At 41.3% G+C, this 19626-nt stretch overlaps 1 protein-coding gene across 1 annotated transcript; it reads left to right on the top strand.

The window, feature by feature from the left end:
• Window positions 1-776: 776 nt before the first annotated feature.
• On the top strand, window positions 777-17196 carry ARSH (arylsulfatase family member H). Its single transcript, XM_044234766.1, has 10 exons — window positions 777-1012; window positions 2862-2983; window positions 5057-5182; window positions 5783-6206; window positions 7408-7544; window positions 11374-11508; window positions 14311-14473; window positions 14772-14893; window positions 16507-16870; window positions 17025-17196. Exons 1-10 carry the CDS (start codon window positions 777-779, stop codon window positions 17194-17196), a joined length of 2001 nt encoding a protein of 666 aa, XP_044090701.1.
• The last annotated feature ends 2430 nt before the right edge of the window (window positions 17197-19626 follow it).

The raw sequence follows: 19626 nt of genomic DNA, 5'->3' as shown, positions 1-19626 counted from the left end.
AGGGCTCAGGTTGGAATTTGGGGTTTTGGAACCACTTTTCTGCATGAGAAAATGGTCATCAGCTGGGAACGATTTTGTTTAAAATCTTTTTGGAGCATATGATAGCATTTAATAGTTACAAATGCATGAGTCTACAGCCTCACACTTAGAAGCATATGCAAGTATGCCAATTTTCCTTTTTCAGATGTTAAAAGAATTCTCAATGTTATTTTAAATGTATATTTTAATGTATTAAAAAGTACAACTGAGCATCAAAAGAAAAAAAAAAAGCCAGGCTCGCTAATGATTTGCTCCTGATTTTCTACTTTATTTACATTTTTATTCAAATAAATAAAATTACTAGGCCTCCCACTCAGGTTTAAACAGTATTTAAGGGTTTCATACCATGAAATGGTTGGGAAAGTTGTAAGAATTTAAATATCACCAGGCATAGAAAATTAATGTGTATGTTATACCATGTTAACATGGAATAGGACTTTAAATAAACATTATGGGGGCGCCTGGGTGGCTCAGTCAGTTTAGCATCTGCCTTCGGCTCAGGTCATGATCTTAGGGTCCTGGGATCGAATCCTGCATCGAGCTCCCTGCTCCCCAGGGAATCTGCTTCTCCCTCTCCTTCTCTTCCTTGCTGTGTTCCCTCTCTCTTTCTCTGCCTCAAATAAATGAATAAAATATTTAAAAATAAATAAAGAATAAACATGTAAAATAAAATAAATTCTGGCTTCCGAGGAAGGTAGGCCAGGGGTCCTGTGTGGCGGACGTCGGTAAAAAATAGCATGACGGCGCCTTCTCAGCTGCCCGTAAGGCAGGCCTGGATTGACCGTGTGTGTTGCTGTGTTTGTCACATCCCAAATACTTCCAGGACCAGCCGGTTGTCGGTGTGCCTGTGCTGCTGGCTGGGGGGCCTGAGTGCGGCCTTTACCACGAGGAACTCCAGGCCCAACATCGTGCTGTTGATGGCTGACGACCTTGGGGTGGGGGACATTTGCTGCTATGGTAATAATACAGTGAGGTAAGGAAGCTGTCCCTGCCCCACTGTGGAGGGAGGGGTGTGCCCCGGGCCTTCGGGAGCAGCTGGACCCTAGCACGGGGCTGGCCAGCATTGACCATTCACAGGCACTAGGAAAAGCAGAGCTCAGCCTTTGCATCCTGCTTTCCCAGGTCTGCTGGCTGCTGTCCTGCTTTTGAGGTGAGATTCCCCTAAAATGGCAGCTCCTCTGTAACCCACGGAAAGGGCACTGTTCCAGGGGCGGAGCCCATAAACAGGGTGGTACAGCCGTGCCTTCCGTCTGCTTCCAGAACTTCTGTGTGCCCCCAAAAGGCAACCCCATACCTAGTACCAGTTGCCTCTGCTCCTCAGCCCTCAGCCCTTAGCTCCTAGCAATCACCAATGTGCTCTGTCGCTTGGGATTGGCTCATTCCAGAAATGGTACATCCTGAGCTGTTTCAACAACACACATGGATTCCCTCCTGGTCCTGGAGCTAGGGGTCTGAGATCCAGGCAGGGCTGAGGCTGGGGGTCTGAGATCTAGGCAGGGCTGAGGCCAATTCCTCCTGAACCCCTCTCCCTGGTGTGTAGACCCCATCTTCCCCCTGTGCCCTTATGTGGCCATCCCTCTGTGTGTCCTCATCTCCTGTTATAAGGACCCACCTCTGACTTCAGTTTTAACTCCTTTTCCCATTAGCGACCCCCAGCTCCAGAAATGGTCCCATTCTCAGGTCCCGAGGGAGAGGACTCCTACTTATGAATTTTGGGGACCACCACTCAGCCCATAATACACATGATGTGCCCTTTGGTGTGCCGTTTCTTTCACCGAACATCGTGTTTTCAATGACGTGGTAGCGGGTGTCATTCCTTCCTTTCTGTCTGTATTGGATGATGTCCCATGGCAGAGACGAATGGCATGAAATTTTTTCAGGGTCTTCCCTGAATTATTTCCGAAGCCTTCAGTGACCATGATCCATCTGCTGAATGCCCCTTGGTCCCCAGCCCCAGACAAATCTTATTCATGTGCAAATACACTGTGCCTCTTAGTCCGAGTTTAAATACTGCCCATCCTGCTTGGAATGTGGCTCACGGAAGAGTCCTGTATTTTAAGTATATTTTTGGACTTGGAAAGGAGTGAGTCTTCTTGGAGGCACTGAAGGTCTGCATGAGCCCACGTGTTTCCCTGTTTAATTTCCGCAAGCAAGTGATGGGTAAGGCGGGAGACATCGCTTGAGACTCTGGTACCGTCACTCTCAACCAGACACTGAGTGTACCTGCACCCGACATCGGGCTGCACAGGTCTTCCTGACACAGATCGTGAGAATGTTGGGGTCGGGTGTACAACTCTGTCCCCTATCGCACTGCTGGGGGCTTATGAGACTAGGATGTCATTCACATGTTGTTAAGATCACGATACCTTAGCCGACGAACAACGTGGGCAGTAAATGAAACCCCCAAAATGTCCCCATTTGGTTATTAAAAAGAAAGACACATTTTTACTACCAGAAATACAGTAAAATTTTATGCAACCCAAGTCACCCGTTCACTTCAGGAATATAGTATGAGCAAACGGACTAACGTTAGCATTGAAATGCCTATGAGCTCAGACTGGCTAGGGTTTTAATTATACCTGCGGACCTCGATTAGTCTGCAGTTGTTTTGCCTGAAGATATATCGTTTTAAAGTCTGCTTTCCATCTCCTTGGGGCCATCAGGGAGGCATGCAAACAGGTCAACGGACTGACGTTTAAGAGGCATGTATTTCAGGCTTACTGGAAAGACAGTCCACTGGACTCAAAGCAGGATGGCTTTGAATGTTCTTTGTCTCGTTGAGAAGTAGAGACCCACGTGCTGAATCCTCTCTCTGTCCGCAGCACACCCAATATTGACCGCCTGGCAAGCGAGGGCGTGAGGCTCACCCAGCACCTGGCAGCTGCCTCCGTATGCACCCCGAGTCGAGCTGCCTTTCTGACCGGCCGGTACCCCGTCCGAACAGGTGGGGCAGGGCTATGTGAGGACGATGTTGTCTTTATGCCATGCTTTCTTCTCCTAGGTCTTGGAAAGAACAAGGAAAAGAAGGAGCCTCGTACATATTCTCTGTCACACACACACACAACATGACGTTGTAGCATCAACACTACAAATATCGATTTTTATACTCAGCTGCAGCATTTTGAACTTTTTATGATGTAGAAGTTACCAATATTCCCAATCCATAAGTTTCTAAGTTTCTACCCAAGCATAGTTATGCCTACATCAAGTATAGAGATGTATAGAGAGTATATATCAGGTATAGAGATGCAACATTTTCAACATTTTGTGATGTAGAAGTTATCAATATTCCCAATCCATAAGTTTCTACCCAGGTATAGAAAGGCCTACATAGGACCTCAAACTCAGAGAAGGGTCTGGAGGAGACGTGGGTTTCTCCTCATGCAAGAAGATGAGATCAAGGTTCTGCTCCATCAAATTTGTATACACACGCTAACATCTATACATATATTTATAATTAATTAAACAATGTAACCACTTTTCTTGAAAATGATAAATAGGCTTTTGTCTTTTAGGATTTGGCAAAAGGCATCCTTTTAAATGTACTTATTTCTGTTGAGAACAGAAAAACGAGAAGCAGATAGGATCACAATGCTATTTTAACATATTTTGATTTTTTTTATTGATTGTGCATGTTTGTGTGATGCCTTTCATGTATAGGTTTATTTTTTTTTAAGATTTTATTTATTTATTTGGCAGAGATCACAAGTAGGCAGAGAAACAGGCAGAGAGAGACAGAGGAGGAAACAGGCTCCCTGCTGAGCAGAGAGCCCAATGCAGGGCTCCATCCCAGGACCCTGGGATCATGATTTGAGCCGAAGGCAGAGACTTTAACCTACTGAGCCACCCAGGTGCCTCATATAGGTTTATTCATGTTGGTTGTAACATCAGTAGGTCATGTGCACCTCAAGGCACAAAGTTCCAGTAGTCAAGATTCAAGGAATAGTTCAGCGAGCACAGGAAGCTCACAGGGGCCTCTCCAGCATTCCAGGAAAGTCCTCCAGGATGATGTTGCTTGAAATGTGAAGAGTTAGGAGGGAAGGTGTGCTCAGCAGAGGAAGGGGCATGCACAGACAATGCAGTCAGGCATAAATGCAAAAGGTCAATGAGGCAGCCACAACAATAATCAGTTGTCTCAGATTAGCAAACATAGTGTAAACTTCACCCCAGATTTAGATTTCAATAGAAGGTGAGGGACGGGCAGTCATGAGGTTTGACTATGGGACAGAAATGGGTTGGAACTGTTCTTCAGAAGGTCGTGGGATGGTGGACAGCATTTGGCTGGTGGACATCCAAGCACCGACCAGCTGAATCTCTGCTCAAAAGCTATGGCATGGGAGATAATTATTCAAACTGTTTACTGGTGTAGAGTTATCAGGACTCGACATGGGATTGGACAGAAGAAGCGGAGTGAGAGGGAGGATCCCAAAGGAATTCATGCATTGGGTGGCTGGGGGAATCATAATGTCCTTTGTTGAAGCACGTTTGAAGTACAATGACCATGGACTCTGTGTTGGTCATGTTGTGATTTGGGCTCCTAAGTATAGAGATGTCTAGATAGGACCTCCGCTTCAGAGGAGGGTCTGGAGAAGATGTGGGTTTCTCTAAGTAGAGAGATGACATCAAAGTTCATGACTGAGGTCCAAAGATATCATCCAGAGTCACATACACAGTTACATTTGAATTCTGAATCATCGATGACTAGATTTTAAGTATGCCCCATGCAACATCTGGTGGTTATACTAAGAGACCATTCATTGTTCATATGAAATGCTAGCGTGACCTGGTTATCGTGTGTGAGCTGGTGACCCTGATCCGCACAAAGCATGTGCCTTTGACAGATGTGAGAACGAGCTAAGTAGAAACAAAAAAGTGAGGGAACATTCTCGAAAGAACAGAATGGTGGAGGCTCAGTAGAAGACATTTCAAGGAGAGCAGGATGAATCCTGGCGTTTGTCATGAGGGTCATGAAAGAGGGACGGTGAGACTCACGGGGCGCCTCCTTCTCTGACTTCAGGAATGGCATCTTCCTTCAACCTGAACCGAGGGCTCACCTGGCTTGGAGGCTCTGGTGGTCTGCCCACCAATGAGACAACCTTTGCCAAGTTGCTGCAGCATCGCGGCTACCGCACGGGACTCATAGGTATGGCCTGCAGGACTCTGAACTCAGAAGCATGTTCATGCACTTCCCCTTTATAGTGTGATTTAATCTTCCTGGGATGTCAGCTGGACCCATGCCAGCTTCCCTCTTGTTGAAATGAGACACATGGGGTAGGGATTCAATGCCTGATTTTCTGGGACCTTTGGTATATTGAGCAGAGTATGGGAAGAATCATGGGAACCAAAAGCAAATGGGCTTGTCCATTGCTATCACCAAAATGGAATATTCTGTAGGGGGGCAGGACAAGAAGTTTACTGCTTTCATAACATCATTACCAGCAGAGAAGTGAATGCATTTTTATTTATTTTTATGTTTTTAAAGATTTATTTATTTTAGAGTGAGAGAGAGCAGCGAGCAAAGGGGTTTCTATTGCCCTGTTTGAGTTGGAAAGATGCAGGGTGTAGAGAAAGCAGTGTTGGTGACAGTTATGATAACCTTCTGAGCATCCTCAGGGCCGTGACTGGGGTACCAAGAAGATACCCCCACGGCAAGACAGTGCAAGTCGTACTTAGCTTTTGCTAAGCAAAGCCCATGTTCTAGAAACAGGTGGACGTGTCGTCTGCCATTTTGTTTTTCCCACAGGCAAGTGGCACCTGGGTTTGAGCTGTGCCTCTCGGGACGATCACTGTTACCACCCTCTCAACCATGGGTTCGACTACTTCTACGGGTTGCCCTTTGGCCTCCTCAATGACTGTCAGACGTCCAAGACCGCAGAGCTTCACCGCTGGCTACGGATCAAGCTCTGGATCTCCACGGCGGTGCTCAGTCTGGTGCCCCTCCTGCTGCTCATCCCCAAGTTCGCCCACTGGTTCTCCGTTCCGTGGAAGGTCATCATCGCCTTTGCTCTTCTTGCCTTTCTCTTTTTCATTGTCTGGTACTCCAGTTATGGGTTTACTCGACGTTGGAACTGCATTCTTATGAGAAACCATGAAATCATCCAGCAGCCAATGAGGGAGGACAGAGTGGGTTCCCTCATGCTCAAGGAGGCTCTTGCCTTTATCGACAGGTATGGAGCCCTTTGTGGTCCGATTCCATGCATGGGAATCTTGCTTGTATTTCAGAGAAGTTGGTCCATCTTGGGGTTACGGACCTTCGTGTGTCTGTGTGTGATATTTTCATATACTAGAATCTCTTCTGCAGATAAAACTGAGCATTGAATTTCCTGCAAATTATAAACACTGAAAGGGTAAAGAAATATATCTTTCTCACTCTTTTTTATCAACACTGGAATCCCTATACTTTGGTCCATATCACTTCAATATGGATTGGGATCTAAATGGGTTCAACCTTTGGGATTGATGTTGATTTAGTGTGCTTTAGAAGCAGCTGGAAAATTCTTCTGTGTGCATGGATGATGAGGGAGTCATTTTATGTATAGAGACCTAATTTAAAGTTTTATGTGTTCAATACAAACCATGTGGGCATGAAGGTAATTGTCTCCCAATTTGCATGCTGGATCCCTTCTAGGTTACTAGCCAGAAGCAGATTAAGTTGTGGGTGTGGATGCTCTTTGACATGGTGTGTATGGGGTTCAGGGGAGTGGATGGAAGAGGAAAATGTATAATGCTGTGGGGTTAATGTGTCCAACAGTGGGATCCCATCTACTCATACGCTTTGAGTCTTTGTTCTAACACAGTGGTCACAATGTAGTCACTCAGCTCTGGTTGTCACTCCCGTGGCTGTCTGTGACAGCACACACCCAATCTCTATGCCCTTCCCCCTTTATAATGCACAGTTGTAAAAGTGTGTGAAGAGGAGTCTTAAGTGGCCCCATTGGATACTGAAGTACAGAACACAAAAGACAAGATGTATGAGCACCTTAGCTCCTTCTATCTGGCTACCTGTGATTCTGCATAAGCAGCCTCATAGCCCAAAGTTAATGCCAGAGCTCCAGCCATCACATTTATGTCCCAGACAACATAGAAGAAGAGGAGGAGAAAGGAATGAAGAAGTCTTTCTTCAGAAGACAGATTGCACTCACTATTTTGTTGCTAATGTAAATGTCCCAATATTCTTTATTCCTACTCATGGCTTCTTCTCCGAGGTCCTGCTGTGCTATTTGTTAATCTCGTCAGGGGTATTGGTCACATAGGGACATCGACAACCTCTATCAACTGTTGCGAGATCTTTCAGCTGATGTGGAATTCTAGTCCTGGAGAAAACGCCTTTGTTGGTGACGATAACTTAGTTCACGTTCCATCCCTTAGGTATAAACGCAGTCCCTTCCTCCTGTTCGTGTCCTTCCTACATGTCCATACTCCACTGATCACCAAAGAGAAGTTTGTGGGGCACAGTAAATACGGACTCTATGGGGATAATGTCGAAGAAATGGATTGGATGGTGGGTAAGTGTCCAGAAAAACAATCTTAGGTATCTGATGCCTGGGCTAGAGAAAGTGAATGCATACTGATTTGCTCAAACAATGGACAGCCCCTTGTGGATCTTGGGCACTCTGTGAATATTTGTTCCCAGGAACTGAATCAAAGTCTGGCTGTCGGTGCAGCAAAATCAGTGAGTATTCCCCGCATGAAAACAGTTGCAATTATAAATATGGGATTTTCCCATCTTTAAAATAAAGACTGTTCAACACGGTAAAGGAGACTGCCCTTCCCCATCATTCTGATGGATAGGAAAGGAAATGTGTTTTTCTCCTTAGCTCATTTTTACGGGAAAGGCTTAGAAATGTGGAGGGAATTTACCTTAAATGAAGTCATTTGTTTCAAAGTCATAAGGGTCAATGTGGAAACAAACACAACGGATCATAAATGAGGACGTGGGGGTGTAGAGAGAGGAGGGAACACCATAGGCATATCAGTAAAACAACCAATCGTGCTTTCCAAATAGCCTTTTCCATCAATTGCGCAGTATGGAGTATTTCTTCATCTCAAAAAGTGTAAGGAAGTATTTTTTTTTTTCTGCAACTTTTTGGAAAGTGTTCTCTGCAGAACCACCTAGACTAATAGTCGCAGAACTGAAAATTTTTAAGGTTTCTCAAATATAAAAATGTCACTTTTATATATCCTAGGTATATATAAACATGCATTTCATATCTATTAATATTAAATCAATTAAGTATATGATTGATTTAAATTAATATTTAAAATGTATCCATGCACGTTAAATATTAATGTTCATACAAGTATACATATATATATATATATACTGTTTATATGTGTGTATGTGCATGCTACAATATATATATATTTTTTAATTCCCTGGCAGATACAAACATTGAAACCTGCTACAGTAAAAACATTTCTAACATTGTAACTTCAGTGAAGTTGTAAGATTTTGATTTCTTTTCCTTGATGTTTTTTACGGTCCAGGATAATCTGCTTTGGAAACAAGGCATTCTGGTCCATTCGTATCTAGAGTCACAGAGCTGTTTAATGCAAATAGACTTTCTGTCCCTTTATAATTTTGCAGAATTTCTCACAAACAGCTAATTATATTTATTCTGTACTCTGTGTAAATACACAGGTGCTCTGTAAGTACTATTAATTGCATTTAGTAATATTTTTAATTGCATTCCCGGGCTAATCCTGTTTACATGGGAGAAATGAAAAATAGATATTTCTCTGCATGACGTCTTCCCAAAACACTGCATTTTCCCCCTTGCATGGCTTATGAAAATTCTATTAAAATCAGATGCAGATCAAAAATTAGAGAGGTGTCTTGTGTGTGTGTGTGTGTGTGTGTGTGTGTTTTCTAGTTGATAATATGATGATTACACTTAAATCATTTCCAAAATTAATAACTTTCTTAAGAAGAAGCCGTAACTGTGGTGTCCTCAGAATGACACACAAAGCAGATCTCCTGAAATCTCCAAGTGTCCAGGAATATTTTAAATCCTCTATTGGAGAGAACTTGTACTTTAAAAACATATTTTAGCAGGTTTTTATTCTTGCTTTCTTTCCTTTTATTTTTGTCTTGTAAAAGATTTTATGGCTATTCTGTTGCCATATGCACATACGTGTACACACATGCTTCTATATGTTTTACACATTGCATACACAGAAGTTTACATGTATGTATTTACAAGAAATGAAAGGATTCGCATGTATTTTATTTACTTGGTGTAAGTTACAGATAACATTTATGCTAAAGATGATAGCCAGCTCGAATGAATGAGAACTGATACTTTACATGTAAGTTATTCTCTTACCAAAAAGCCATTATAATCTTTTTCTTAGGAAATCTGGGCTTTAAAATAGGTTAATTTCTGGCTGCAACATTTCTAAAAAATGGCCAATGTGGCTTCCAAAACAAGCCGCTTTTAAACAAGGAAACAGAAAGTTTGAGGAGTTGATGCTTAAACCCATTTTCTTTGCAGCTGGCCACATTGTCTTTCCATGTTTGAATAGGGCAAGATTGTGGTGGGGGGGGAGTCACACTGGATGGTAGGACTGTGGTGTGACCATACAGATCCCAGGGTGAATGTCCAGCGGGAATCAGAAATTAAGTCAGCATAGTTTGGGGTGTGGCTAGATCAGCTTTCTGCTTGGTTTGTTCAAAGGCCCTTTGTTCCCAGGATGCCTGAGTGGCTCTGTATGTTAAGCATCTGCCTTTGGCTCAAGTAGTGTTTCCAGGGTCCCGGGATTGAAGCCCCGTGTCCTGCTCAGTGGGGAGCCTGCTTCTCCCTTCCCTGTGGCTCCCCCTGCTTCTGCTGTCTCTCTCTCTCTGACAAATAAATAGGTGTAATATTTAGAAGAAAAAATAAATACATAAGTATTTAAATGGAAAAACAAAAAGCCCTTTGTCCCCTTCAGAGATTATCCACACATCAGCCTGATGCTTGTGGAATGTAGTGAAGGACTCATTATGGTCCCATGCTTAAGGAGAAGAATAACCTGCAGGTCAGGAGCAACCCTCAGAGAGGGTGTGGGGTTACTGCCTCCTTTACGAGGCGGGGTTCATGCTCTCCAGGGCAAGGGTATGAACCCGTGGCTTTATTCCTGGACATGTCAGTTTTTTAAAGTGTCTTTCTCTGTTTTATTAGTGTTTGTGAGTTTCTTTGAACCAACAGGCCTAATACATGATGGTTACTTGGGTTTTGAGTGATGATCTTGTTGTATACTTCATACTAGTTCATAGTTTTTAATATATTGTATGTGTATACATAGTGATGTATATAATATATAATATGTATATGTTTTACTATGTAAGTTGAAAAATAAATATATTTTCTTATATATTATATAATACATATTTCCTATGTGTAGTATATATTTTATTTTATATTCATATATTTATATATATTTTATATATATTATATATAAGTATTAGTATTATGTAAGAAAATATTAAAACTAAAACTAAAATGATGTATTAAATGTTATATATAAAATTATATATTACATAATAAATATTATTGGTGTTATATAATAAGTAACCATTATATAATACTATTAGATAACATATAATCATCAAATATTATACAATATTTTAGTAGATTATTTATATTATGTAATAGATTATATATATTTATTTACGTATGTATATCTATATATATTTATATATAATATATTTATACATTTAATATACTATTTTAAGGTATTATTAATTACATATTTGCACATCATATATTACATATTACCATATAATATTCATAATATAGGAAGTATATAGGATTATAATACATAAATTATATTTATATGTTTACATACAAATAATATACTTATCATATATTGTAGTATAGATTATGCATTATAATTTATTATTTAAAATATAATATCTAAACATCTTATATATTTTTTATTTTAAATATAATTGTGTTTATTATTATATTATTAGATATAATTTATATCACATATTTGCTATTTATTATGTATTTATACTGAATACATGCTTTAACATACATATATAAATTATATAATGTAAAATATATAACAAATAATTTACCTATCTAAAGCTCAATTGTATATTGTACACTCTGTAGTTTATGCATTCTATGGCATATAGTATATATTTATGTCTCTACTATATAGTATACTTAAATATATTACATATATATTAGAGTACAGAATCAAAATTTATTGTCTATTATGATAGCGTATACCATAAAATAACCCTTAATTATACTGTTAATGCTAACGCATGCCTAATAATGACGTCATGCACTGATTGTGGCCCATGGTGAAAGGTGAGAGTTTCTTGTTTCCTCCGCACATCAGGTAGGATCCTGGAGACCCTGGACCGGGAGCTCCTGACCAACCACACGCTGGTGTACTTCACCTCTGATAACGGAGGTCGCCTGGAGGTGCAGGAAGGCGAGGCCCAACTGGGAGGCTACAACGGCATCTACAAAGGTGATGTGCAGAGACCCCATGTGTCTGAGTTTCATCCCTTCAGTGACATGTACTTTTCTGTGCCGCACGTGCATTCATTTGCAAACTCGGTTGGGAGAATTTTGTGGGAGTTGTTCCCTTTTATGAAACCAGATGGAAAAAGTTGCAAGTTTGGGGTGCTTCCTGAGAATTTAAGACCAAAGTGCCTGAAGTAATGAGAGCCTCCTGAGTGAAAATGCAGAGGGTCTCAATGACCATCTAAAGCAGGTCTCTGAGGCTTGGCACCTTGAGCGTTTGGAGCTGGATGACTCTTTGATGTGTGGTGTTCTGGGCACTGTAAGTGTGTTGAGCTTGTCCCTGGTCATCACACTAGAGTTGCCAGGAGCACCTACCTCTTCCCTTAAAATATGACAACCAAAACTGTTTCCAGACATTGCCGAGTGTCTCCCAGGGCCAAAGTCCTTTCTAGCTGAGAACCACTTCCACTAGAATAATACTGACCAAAGAACCCAAATCCAGGCTTTTAATGGAATAAAATCAATGATGTTATCACTATGCTTCAAACACGGTGAAATGATCATGAAAGGAGGTGTTCATTTCAAGAGGGTGCCTTCCTCCTCACTGCGAGTGGATTCTTCTGACTTACTTGATGTACACCTGCTGGGTTATTCAGTAGCCCCACTGAATCTGCCCTTGTGGATTGGCAAAGTAGATTAAACAGATGAGTTTAAAAATGAATTTGGTGTTGGCTCCTTCCCTCTGATCACCCCAACCCCAATCAAAAAAAGTAAAAGGGTGTCAAACTTGCCATCATTACAAAATTCAGAACTTTAGGAGTTTTTTGTACTTTATGAAACAATTTAGGATAGATAAGTAGATGAGGGATGGATGGATGGATGGATGGATGGAATAAAGAGATGATGGAATAGATAGATGCACAGATAGACAGATGGATGGATGGATGGATGGATAAATGATGGATGGATGGATGGTTGGATAGATGGATGGATGGATGGTTGGATAAATGATGGATAGATGGATGGATGGATGAATGGATGGATGGAATAAAGAGATGATGGAATAGATAGATGCAGAGATAGATGGATGGATGGATGGATGGATGGATGGATAGGTAGATGGATGGATGAAAGGATGGATAGATACACAGATGATGGACAGATGGATGGATGGATGGTTGGATGGATGATGGATGGATGGATAGATGGGTGGATGGTTGCAAAGATGTGATAGGTAAAATTAATAGGTAGCTAGATGATAGGTACATTGGTTGATCCATGGATAGATAGATAGATAGATAGATAGATAATTGATAGATAGATAGATTGTAGGTATATAGATATAATAGAAACATTGTATATTTTGATTGATAGCAACTGACCTCCTACATGTATTCACCTTTTCTGGTGGATCATGCCAGCTTGCTGTAGACCTACTGCCAATTAGTGTAGACTAAATTGTTGACAAGCCTAGCAGCAAAGGTGTGTAATAAAATTAATATATGCCATTATATATGTATTGATTTTAATCGTGACGTTGCTTCTGTGTGTGTGCGTGTGTGTGGTGGGAGGTTGTGTGTGCATAAAACCATCACTCTAAAAAGTGCCTTTGCACACCTCTCAAAGAGGTAAGGCAAAATTGTTGTGAGCCATTTTTATCTTTGGAACTGACCCCCAGCTCACCCGAAGGAGCTGAGTCCATTTAAAAGGCAAATTTTGGTGTCTGCATAGACGATTAGATTTGTTGCAGGTCCTAACACAGTTGCTGGCTGTTAAATATGACTACACATGACTTGTTTTTTTGTTTGTTGGTTTTTGGTATACAAACATAAATTCAGTGCAGGGAGCTTGTTAAGTTTTCCAGGTAGAAGGGTGCTGCTGCTGAATTAGGACAGCTTTGGATGCTGGCTAGCCTGCAGTCTTTGTCCTTAAATGTTTTCCCACTTCATGTCTCCGCATTTCTGCGTGGAGATACCCCATCTTGTCTTTCCGTTGTAATTCATACTGCTGGAGTGACCATAAAAGTTGGTTACGTAAAAGCACATAAAAGTTGTTCCATGAACATTCCATGTTTGTCCTACTTTGCAAGAGTTTCTTCCCACCCCACCCAGAGAATCTCATTGTCTGTATGTCTGTATGAACTTGACTATGTGATTTGGCTAAGGACTGTATATCTATTTTGCAATGAACATCTTGGCCTCAGGGTAGGGCCTAAAGCAAGGGCTCACCTATTTTGTGCTCCCAAACACCGGAAACATCCTTGGTCTGAGATGGGATCTCAACACTTTCTCCACCTCTGGACCATTCACGTTTCTATGATGTCTCCATCTTCGTCACTGAATAAAGTTCAAATTCCTTATTTTCTCTCAAGGATCAGCATGATCCAGGTAGAACCTGTTTCCCCGGTCTTGCTTGGAGCCTCATTTACTTATCCATCTTTTAGAGCCCAATGTGATTCCAATGAAGACTGAAGATTTGCTAGCTTATGGAAAGTTCTCTTTTCTCACAATAGGGAAATTGTGTGGTCCTCATTGGCACCAAATAATGCACCATATTAGGACATCACTTGTTTTTATTTATGACAGCTGGGTTTGTCACCTGATGGCCACTTTCACAAGTCAAGGTTCAGCTTCTGGAATGCAAGATATATACCTGAGGTACTCTGTATCTCTCTCCGTGTGTGAATATAGCACATTAGCATGAATTTGGCAAACGGCAGAAAACGTTCCCTCTAGATGTAATTCCCAACTGAGTGGAGAAATACGGTTGACTTGGCCTCATCATTGACTCTCATCTTTGGTTTCAGGTGGCCAGGGGATGGGCGGATGGGAAGGGGGCATTCGTGTCCCAGGAATATTCCGGTGGCCGACAGTCCTGGAGGCTGGGAAAGTGATTGATGAGCCAACGAGCCTAATGGACATTTACCCGACCCTGTCTTATATAGGTGGAGGGATCTTGCCCCAGGACAGGTATGGAAGCAGCTCCAGCTACTCACCTCTCCCACTGTCTTAGAAATTGTGTAAGATTCACCTCTTTTTTGTTGTTTGTTTTTTGTTATAAAATGAGGGAAGATATGTAATGAGTTTGTTTTTAGAGTCCATTCTTCTTCTCCTCTTCCTTCCCCTCCTCCTCCTATTTTTCCACTTCTTCTCCTCCTTCTCCTCCACCTTCTTCCTCCTTCCCCTTCCACTCCCCCTTCCTGTCATAACATGTATGACCAAATCATGCCTCTCTCACCACTTTGTTTATCTCTCCTTCTCTCCTAAGAATCATTGACGGCCGCAACCTAATGCCCCTTCTGGAAGGCAGGGTGTCCCACTCGGAGCACGAGTTCCTCTTCCACTACTGTGGGGTCTACCTGCACACAGCCAGGTGGCATCAGAAGGACTGTGAGTACGAAGATGGCAGACATGTGGGAACACAATAAAGACATATCCTGTTTCCTTTTCCTCTTGGGGGAAGTTGGGCCATGCACCCAGCCCCCAGCCATGATGATTCTTTTTCCTTAAAGAAGTTAGTTAAGCAGCCATTGCCACGTGGTAGATTTTAGAGGTGTGTGTAAGCTCGTGCGCATGAATACATCAGAGTGAGAAAGAGACAGAAAGAGAGAATATAAATATCCAGAACCAAGGACATGGAAATAATTAGCAACAAGGAATAAAGTCTGCAGTGTAACTCCCACAGCAGTGGCTGTCCCCTTCCAGTTAATCATCTCCTCCTTACCTTTATACTGTAGGATTCATGGAAACAAATAAAAATTAACAAGGAATATTCATTTCCTTACATCTGTAGACACTAGAATTCTTACTTCATGAGAGTTAGCTTAATTTGCCGAAAATATATGGATTTTTCTTCCATGTGACCCATCACTTGTGGTGTAATCCATTCTCTAGGTTAGTGTGGGTCAATCTCCCCATAAAACTAGAAGAAACCCACAAACCCACAAACCCACTGTGGTGTGATCCATTCCTTAGGTTACTGTGGATCAATCTCCCCCATAAAACTAGAACAAACCCACAAAAACCTCTTCCTTCTAGATTCTGTCACAGTTAGGGGCATGATCAATGGTAAGTAATAAAACAAAACAGCTCCCCTCAACAACAAAAATTTCCCAAATTTAACCATAAAACGTTAAGCAAATACAATTTTACTTATATTTTCATAATAAGGATTTCAGAAGTTGGAAGTGTTCAACACCGTGACCAGTATCTGGGTTCTTTCTCTATTTCTACTTGGCCCTCTCTGGCATGCCTGTTTTCATTCTTATGCTCCTTCTAATGGTCTGGTGGCAAAGTGGTTGCTATTTCTCCAGCCATCACCTCTGCTCTCCATAGAGGAGGGAGACACAAGAGCAAAGCGGGTAAAGGACTGAGTTAGGGGATTTAGCCCAATTTTATCAGAAAATCATAACCCCTCTCACAGAATTCTGTGTAAGCCTCATGGATCAGAGGCTGGGAAACATTTATGAGGTTTTCCATCTAAAATTGATTTCTGGAAATACAACGATTAACCATTGATTCAGGAAGAAAGAACAGAAACAAGGAAGGAAGAGAGAAAGAGGGGCAGAGGGAGGAAAGAAAGAACAGGGAAGGACGCATCTTGACAAATTACCTTGGTCAGTATCAGACCTGAAATTGGTATTTAGCCTTAGAAAATTTTCCACTTTGCCTATGCCAGCAGTTGGAGCTAGAATTTCCAGGATCAGGGCCACCAGGATGGTTCAGTTGGTTAAGCATCTGCCTTTAGCTCGGGTCATGATTTCAGGGTCCTTGGATTGAGCCCCACCTTGGGCTCCCTGCTCAGCAGGGAGTCTGCTTCTCCTTCTGCCCCTCCCCCTGCTCAGGCTTTCTCTCTCTCTTTCTCTCAAATAAATAAATTAAATCTTAGAAAAATAAACTCAAAAAAGTTTATCAATTGTTGGCAGAAGTATTTGAAAAAATATATTAATGGAAAGACTCCTAAAATGATTAATATAGCATTCCAATGGACTTCTGTTTTCCAGGTGCAACGGTGTGGAAGGTCCATTATGTGACTCCCAACTTCTCCCCAGATGGGGCTGGTGCCTGTTATGGAAGTGGCATCTGTTCATGCTCTGGAGATGTCACCTACCATGACCCTCCACTGCTCTTTGACATCTCCAGAGACCCTTCTGAGGCCCGACCTCTTAACCCTGATAATGAAGTGTTATTTGACTCGGTGGTCAAGAAAGTCGAGGCAGCCATCAAAGAGCATCGCAGGACACTCACCCCTGTCCCACAGCAGTTCTCAATGTTCAACACCATTTGGAAGCCATGGTTGCAGCCCTGTTGTGGGACTTTCCCCTTTTGTGGGTGTGACAAAGAGTATGACATCCTCTCTACTGCTTGGTGAGCAGAAAGGGGACACTTGTTCCCCACCACCCACACACTGTTACGGAGGTCATAGGAACAACTCTAAGCTGACTCATTCATTCCATGGGGGACAAATAATTATGCTTTCCACCATTTTTTTAAACCCTGAGATTTCAGTTCTTTCTTCAAGTCCTGTCCAGGAGCTCAATGTAGTGAAAGTGGACCTGGACACCTGTGTACCTGGAGTAAAGCATTTGTGGCTTCATGTTTTTATACAGTTGTGTCATTGTTCAAGCAAGAAGATAGACCAAGGTGACCTTCTGGAGATTCTTATGGGTCTCTGGTTCTTAGAAGATGATTAGAAGTGGTAGGTCTGATAGTATTGTATTTACGTAGTTATGGTAGAAACTTCTACTTGCAGATCCTCAACCCAGACATCTTATTTTTATCATCAGTGATGATAAATATTTGTTTCAACCTGAAGCAGATGATGGGCAGAACACTGGAAGTGATGTCCTACTCATTTCCACTCCTTGATTTCCTGCCTTTTCTTCTTTTCCTTCTCTTTCTGTCTTACAGAATTCCCACCTACAGGCCTTGGTTCTTCTTCTTGGTAACCTTTGATTGGGGAGGACTTGTTGTGTCTTGGTGTTTTCATGTGTAAAATGGGGGAAACCAGAGTATTGGATGGAATAGCTGTGAACACAACATGCATTAATTTGCCTGAAATCACTATATGTACAGTGAATACTCAATCAATGTTATTATAATGGATGTTGTAATTGTCTTCAGTTGTAATTCAGCATATTCCATGAAGTACAGAGTAGGAAGCATAGAGATGAGGCAGTATTTAAAATAGAGAAATATGGATGAAAATGTTTTTAATTGATGAAAGGCATTCAGGAAGCACACTTAGAAAACAATTCTAAACAGCATAAAAAAGAATAAATTCATTCCTTGGACAATCATGGGAAAACTGCAGATTACAAAAGACCAACAAAAGAACTTTAAATCAATCAGAGGAAAACATCAGGTTTCCCATGAAGTAAAAAGAATTAAAACAAGAGTAGATTTGCTAGGGCCCCAAGGAAGCCACAAGACAACAGAGTATTATCTCCTCCAATGAGAAAAAATTGTCAACCCAAAACTACCTACTCAAGTTCTTTGATAATGATGGTGAAAATTTTAAAAACATAGATAGCTATTATTTTAGAGTTCTTTTTTTTTAAAGATTTTATTTATTTATTTGACAGACAGAGATCACAAGTAGGCAGAGAGGCAGGCAGAGAGAGAGGGGGAAGCAGGCCTCCTGCTGAGCAGAGAGCCCGATGCGGGGCTCGATCCCAGGACCCTGGGATCATGACCTGAGCCGAAGGCAGAGGCTTTCTTTAACCCACTGAGCCATCCAGGTGCCCCTATTATTTTAGAGTTCTTATCCTTCCAAGTGTGCTTTCATGTATTTTGAAGTTCTCTGGTATTACAAGTTTTTAAACAATTATTTCCCTGATGAATTGAACCTTTGATCCTTACATAATTTATCTCTTTGCATGCATTAATGTTCTTTATCTTTGAGTCCAGTTAAGCTAAGATAAACGTAGCCTTAGAGTTAAAACTTAATTAAATTAAAATTTCCTTAAAAATTTAAATTTTGTGTAGTATTTAAATGGTGTACATTTTCTCATCACTTTAACCAATGTGTGGCTTTATATTTAAACTGTTTCTCATTGTGTGTCCACTATTCTCAAATAAAAAAAAAAAAAAAGACTAATTTAAAAAAACAGAGTGCCTCTTTTCTAGACATCATATACTTGGGTCTTGCTCTTTTTTTTTAATCCCTTCTGATCACCTCTGGTATTAATTGGAATGTTTTGTCCATTAACATTTAGTGTAATTATTATGATTGACCTTGGGTCTTCCAATCCTGTTTGCCACAACAATAGCTATGTTTCTGTCTTCTTTGTGTTACCTGAATTTTTTTTTTCTTTCAGAATTGTCTTTTGTCTTTGGTCATTTTTGCTATTCCTCTACATTTTTTAGTGATGGATCTAGAAATTATATATGTGTAGCTTATTGTGGTCTAATTACAATTAATATCCTATCACTATCCATAAAATGGAAAACTTTGCTAGTCTCTACATTTATTTGTCAGCACTCCATCATTATGCTGTAGGAGTTGTATGTATTACAACTTCATGTGGTATATAGCGCCAGATAGTGTGATTATTTTGCTTTAAACCGGGTGTATATATATATATATTTTAAATTTTTATTTATTTTTTAAATTTCTTTTCAGTGTTCCAGAATTCATTGTTTATGCACCACACCCAGTGCTCCATGCAATCCGTGCCCTCCATAATACCCACCACCAGGCTCACCCAACCTCCCGCCCTGCCCCTCCAAAACCCTCAGATTGTTTTTCAGGGTCCATAGTCTCTCATTGTTCATCTCCCCTTTCAATTTCCCCCAACTCCCTTCTCCTCTCCATCTCCCCATGTTCTCCAGGACCTTGAGGGGTTAGCTATTGTTGGGAGAAAGGTTATTTATTACCAGGAGTAAAAATTTTTTGCGTGAGACCCTTTAGATGTGTATCAGTGGGCCATATGCTTGGAAATGATTCTCGACACTATCTTGGAGGTTGAGAGATAAAGTTTCCTAAAGGAATTGTTAAAGGAGACTTACAGGATCCTGGTCAGACCTGTTGGGGTAGGGGGTCGGTCAGGCTAGGATTGTCCTTAGCAAAACCTCAAGGTGAGGGCAGTTGAGTCCCCAGGGGAGAGCCACTCTGCCTGTTT

The sequence above is a fragment of the Neovison vison genome, chromosome X, assembly GCF_020171115.1.
Source record: "Neovison vison isolate M4711 chromosome X, ASM_NN_V1, whole genome shotgun sequence".
Taxonomy (NCBI): Eukaryota; Metazoa; Chordata; class Mammalia; order Carnivora; family Mustelidae; genus Neogale; species Neogale vison.
This window is presented reverse-complemented; position numbering and strand designations above follow the sequence as displayed.

What these genes read in the sequence shown, in the direction of transcription:
- ARSH (XM_044234766.1), top strand. Translation starts at nt 777, where the DNA reads ATGACGGCGCCTTCTCAGCTGCCCGTAAGGCAGGCCTGGATTGACCGT. An exon ending in CTACAACGGCATCTACAAAG is followed by an intron (nt 11,509 to 14,310) that starts GTGATGTGCAGA and finishes CTTTGGTTTCAG; the next exon opens with GTGGCCAGGGGATGGGCGGA. An exon ending in CAGGTGGCATCAGAAGGACT is followed by an intron (nt 14,894 to 16,506) that starts GTGAGTACGAAG and finishes TCTGTTTTCCAG; the next exon opens with GTGCAACGGTGTGGAAGGTC.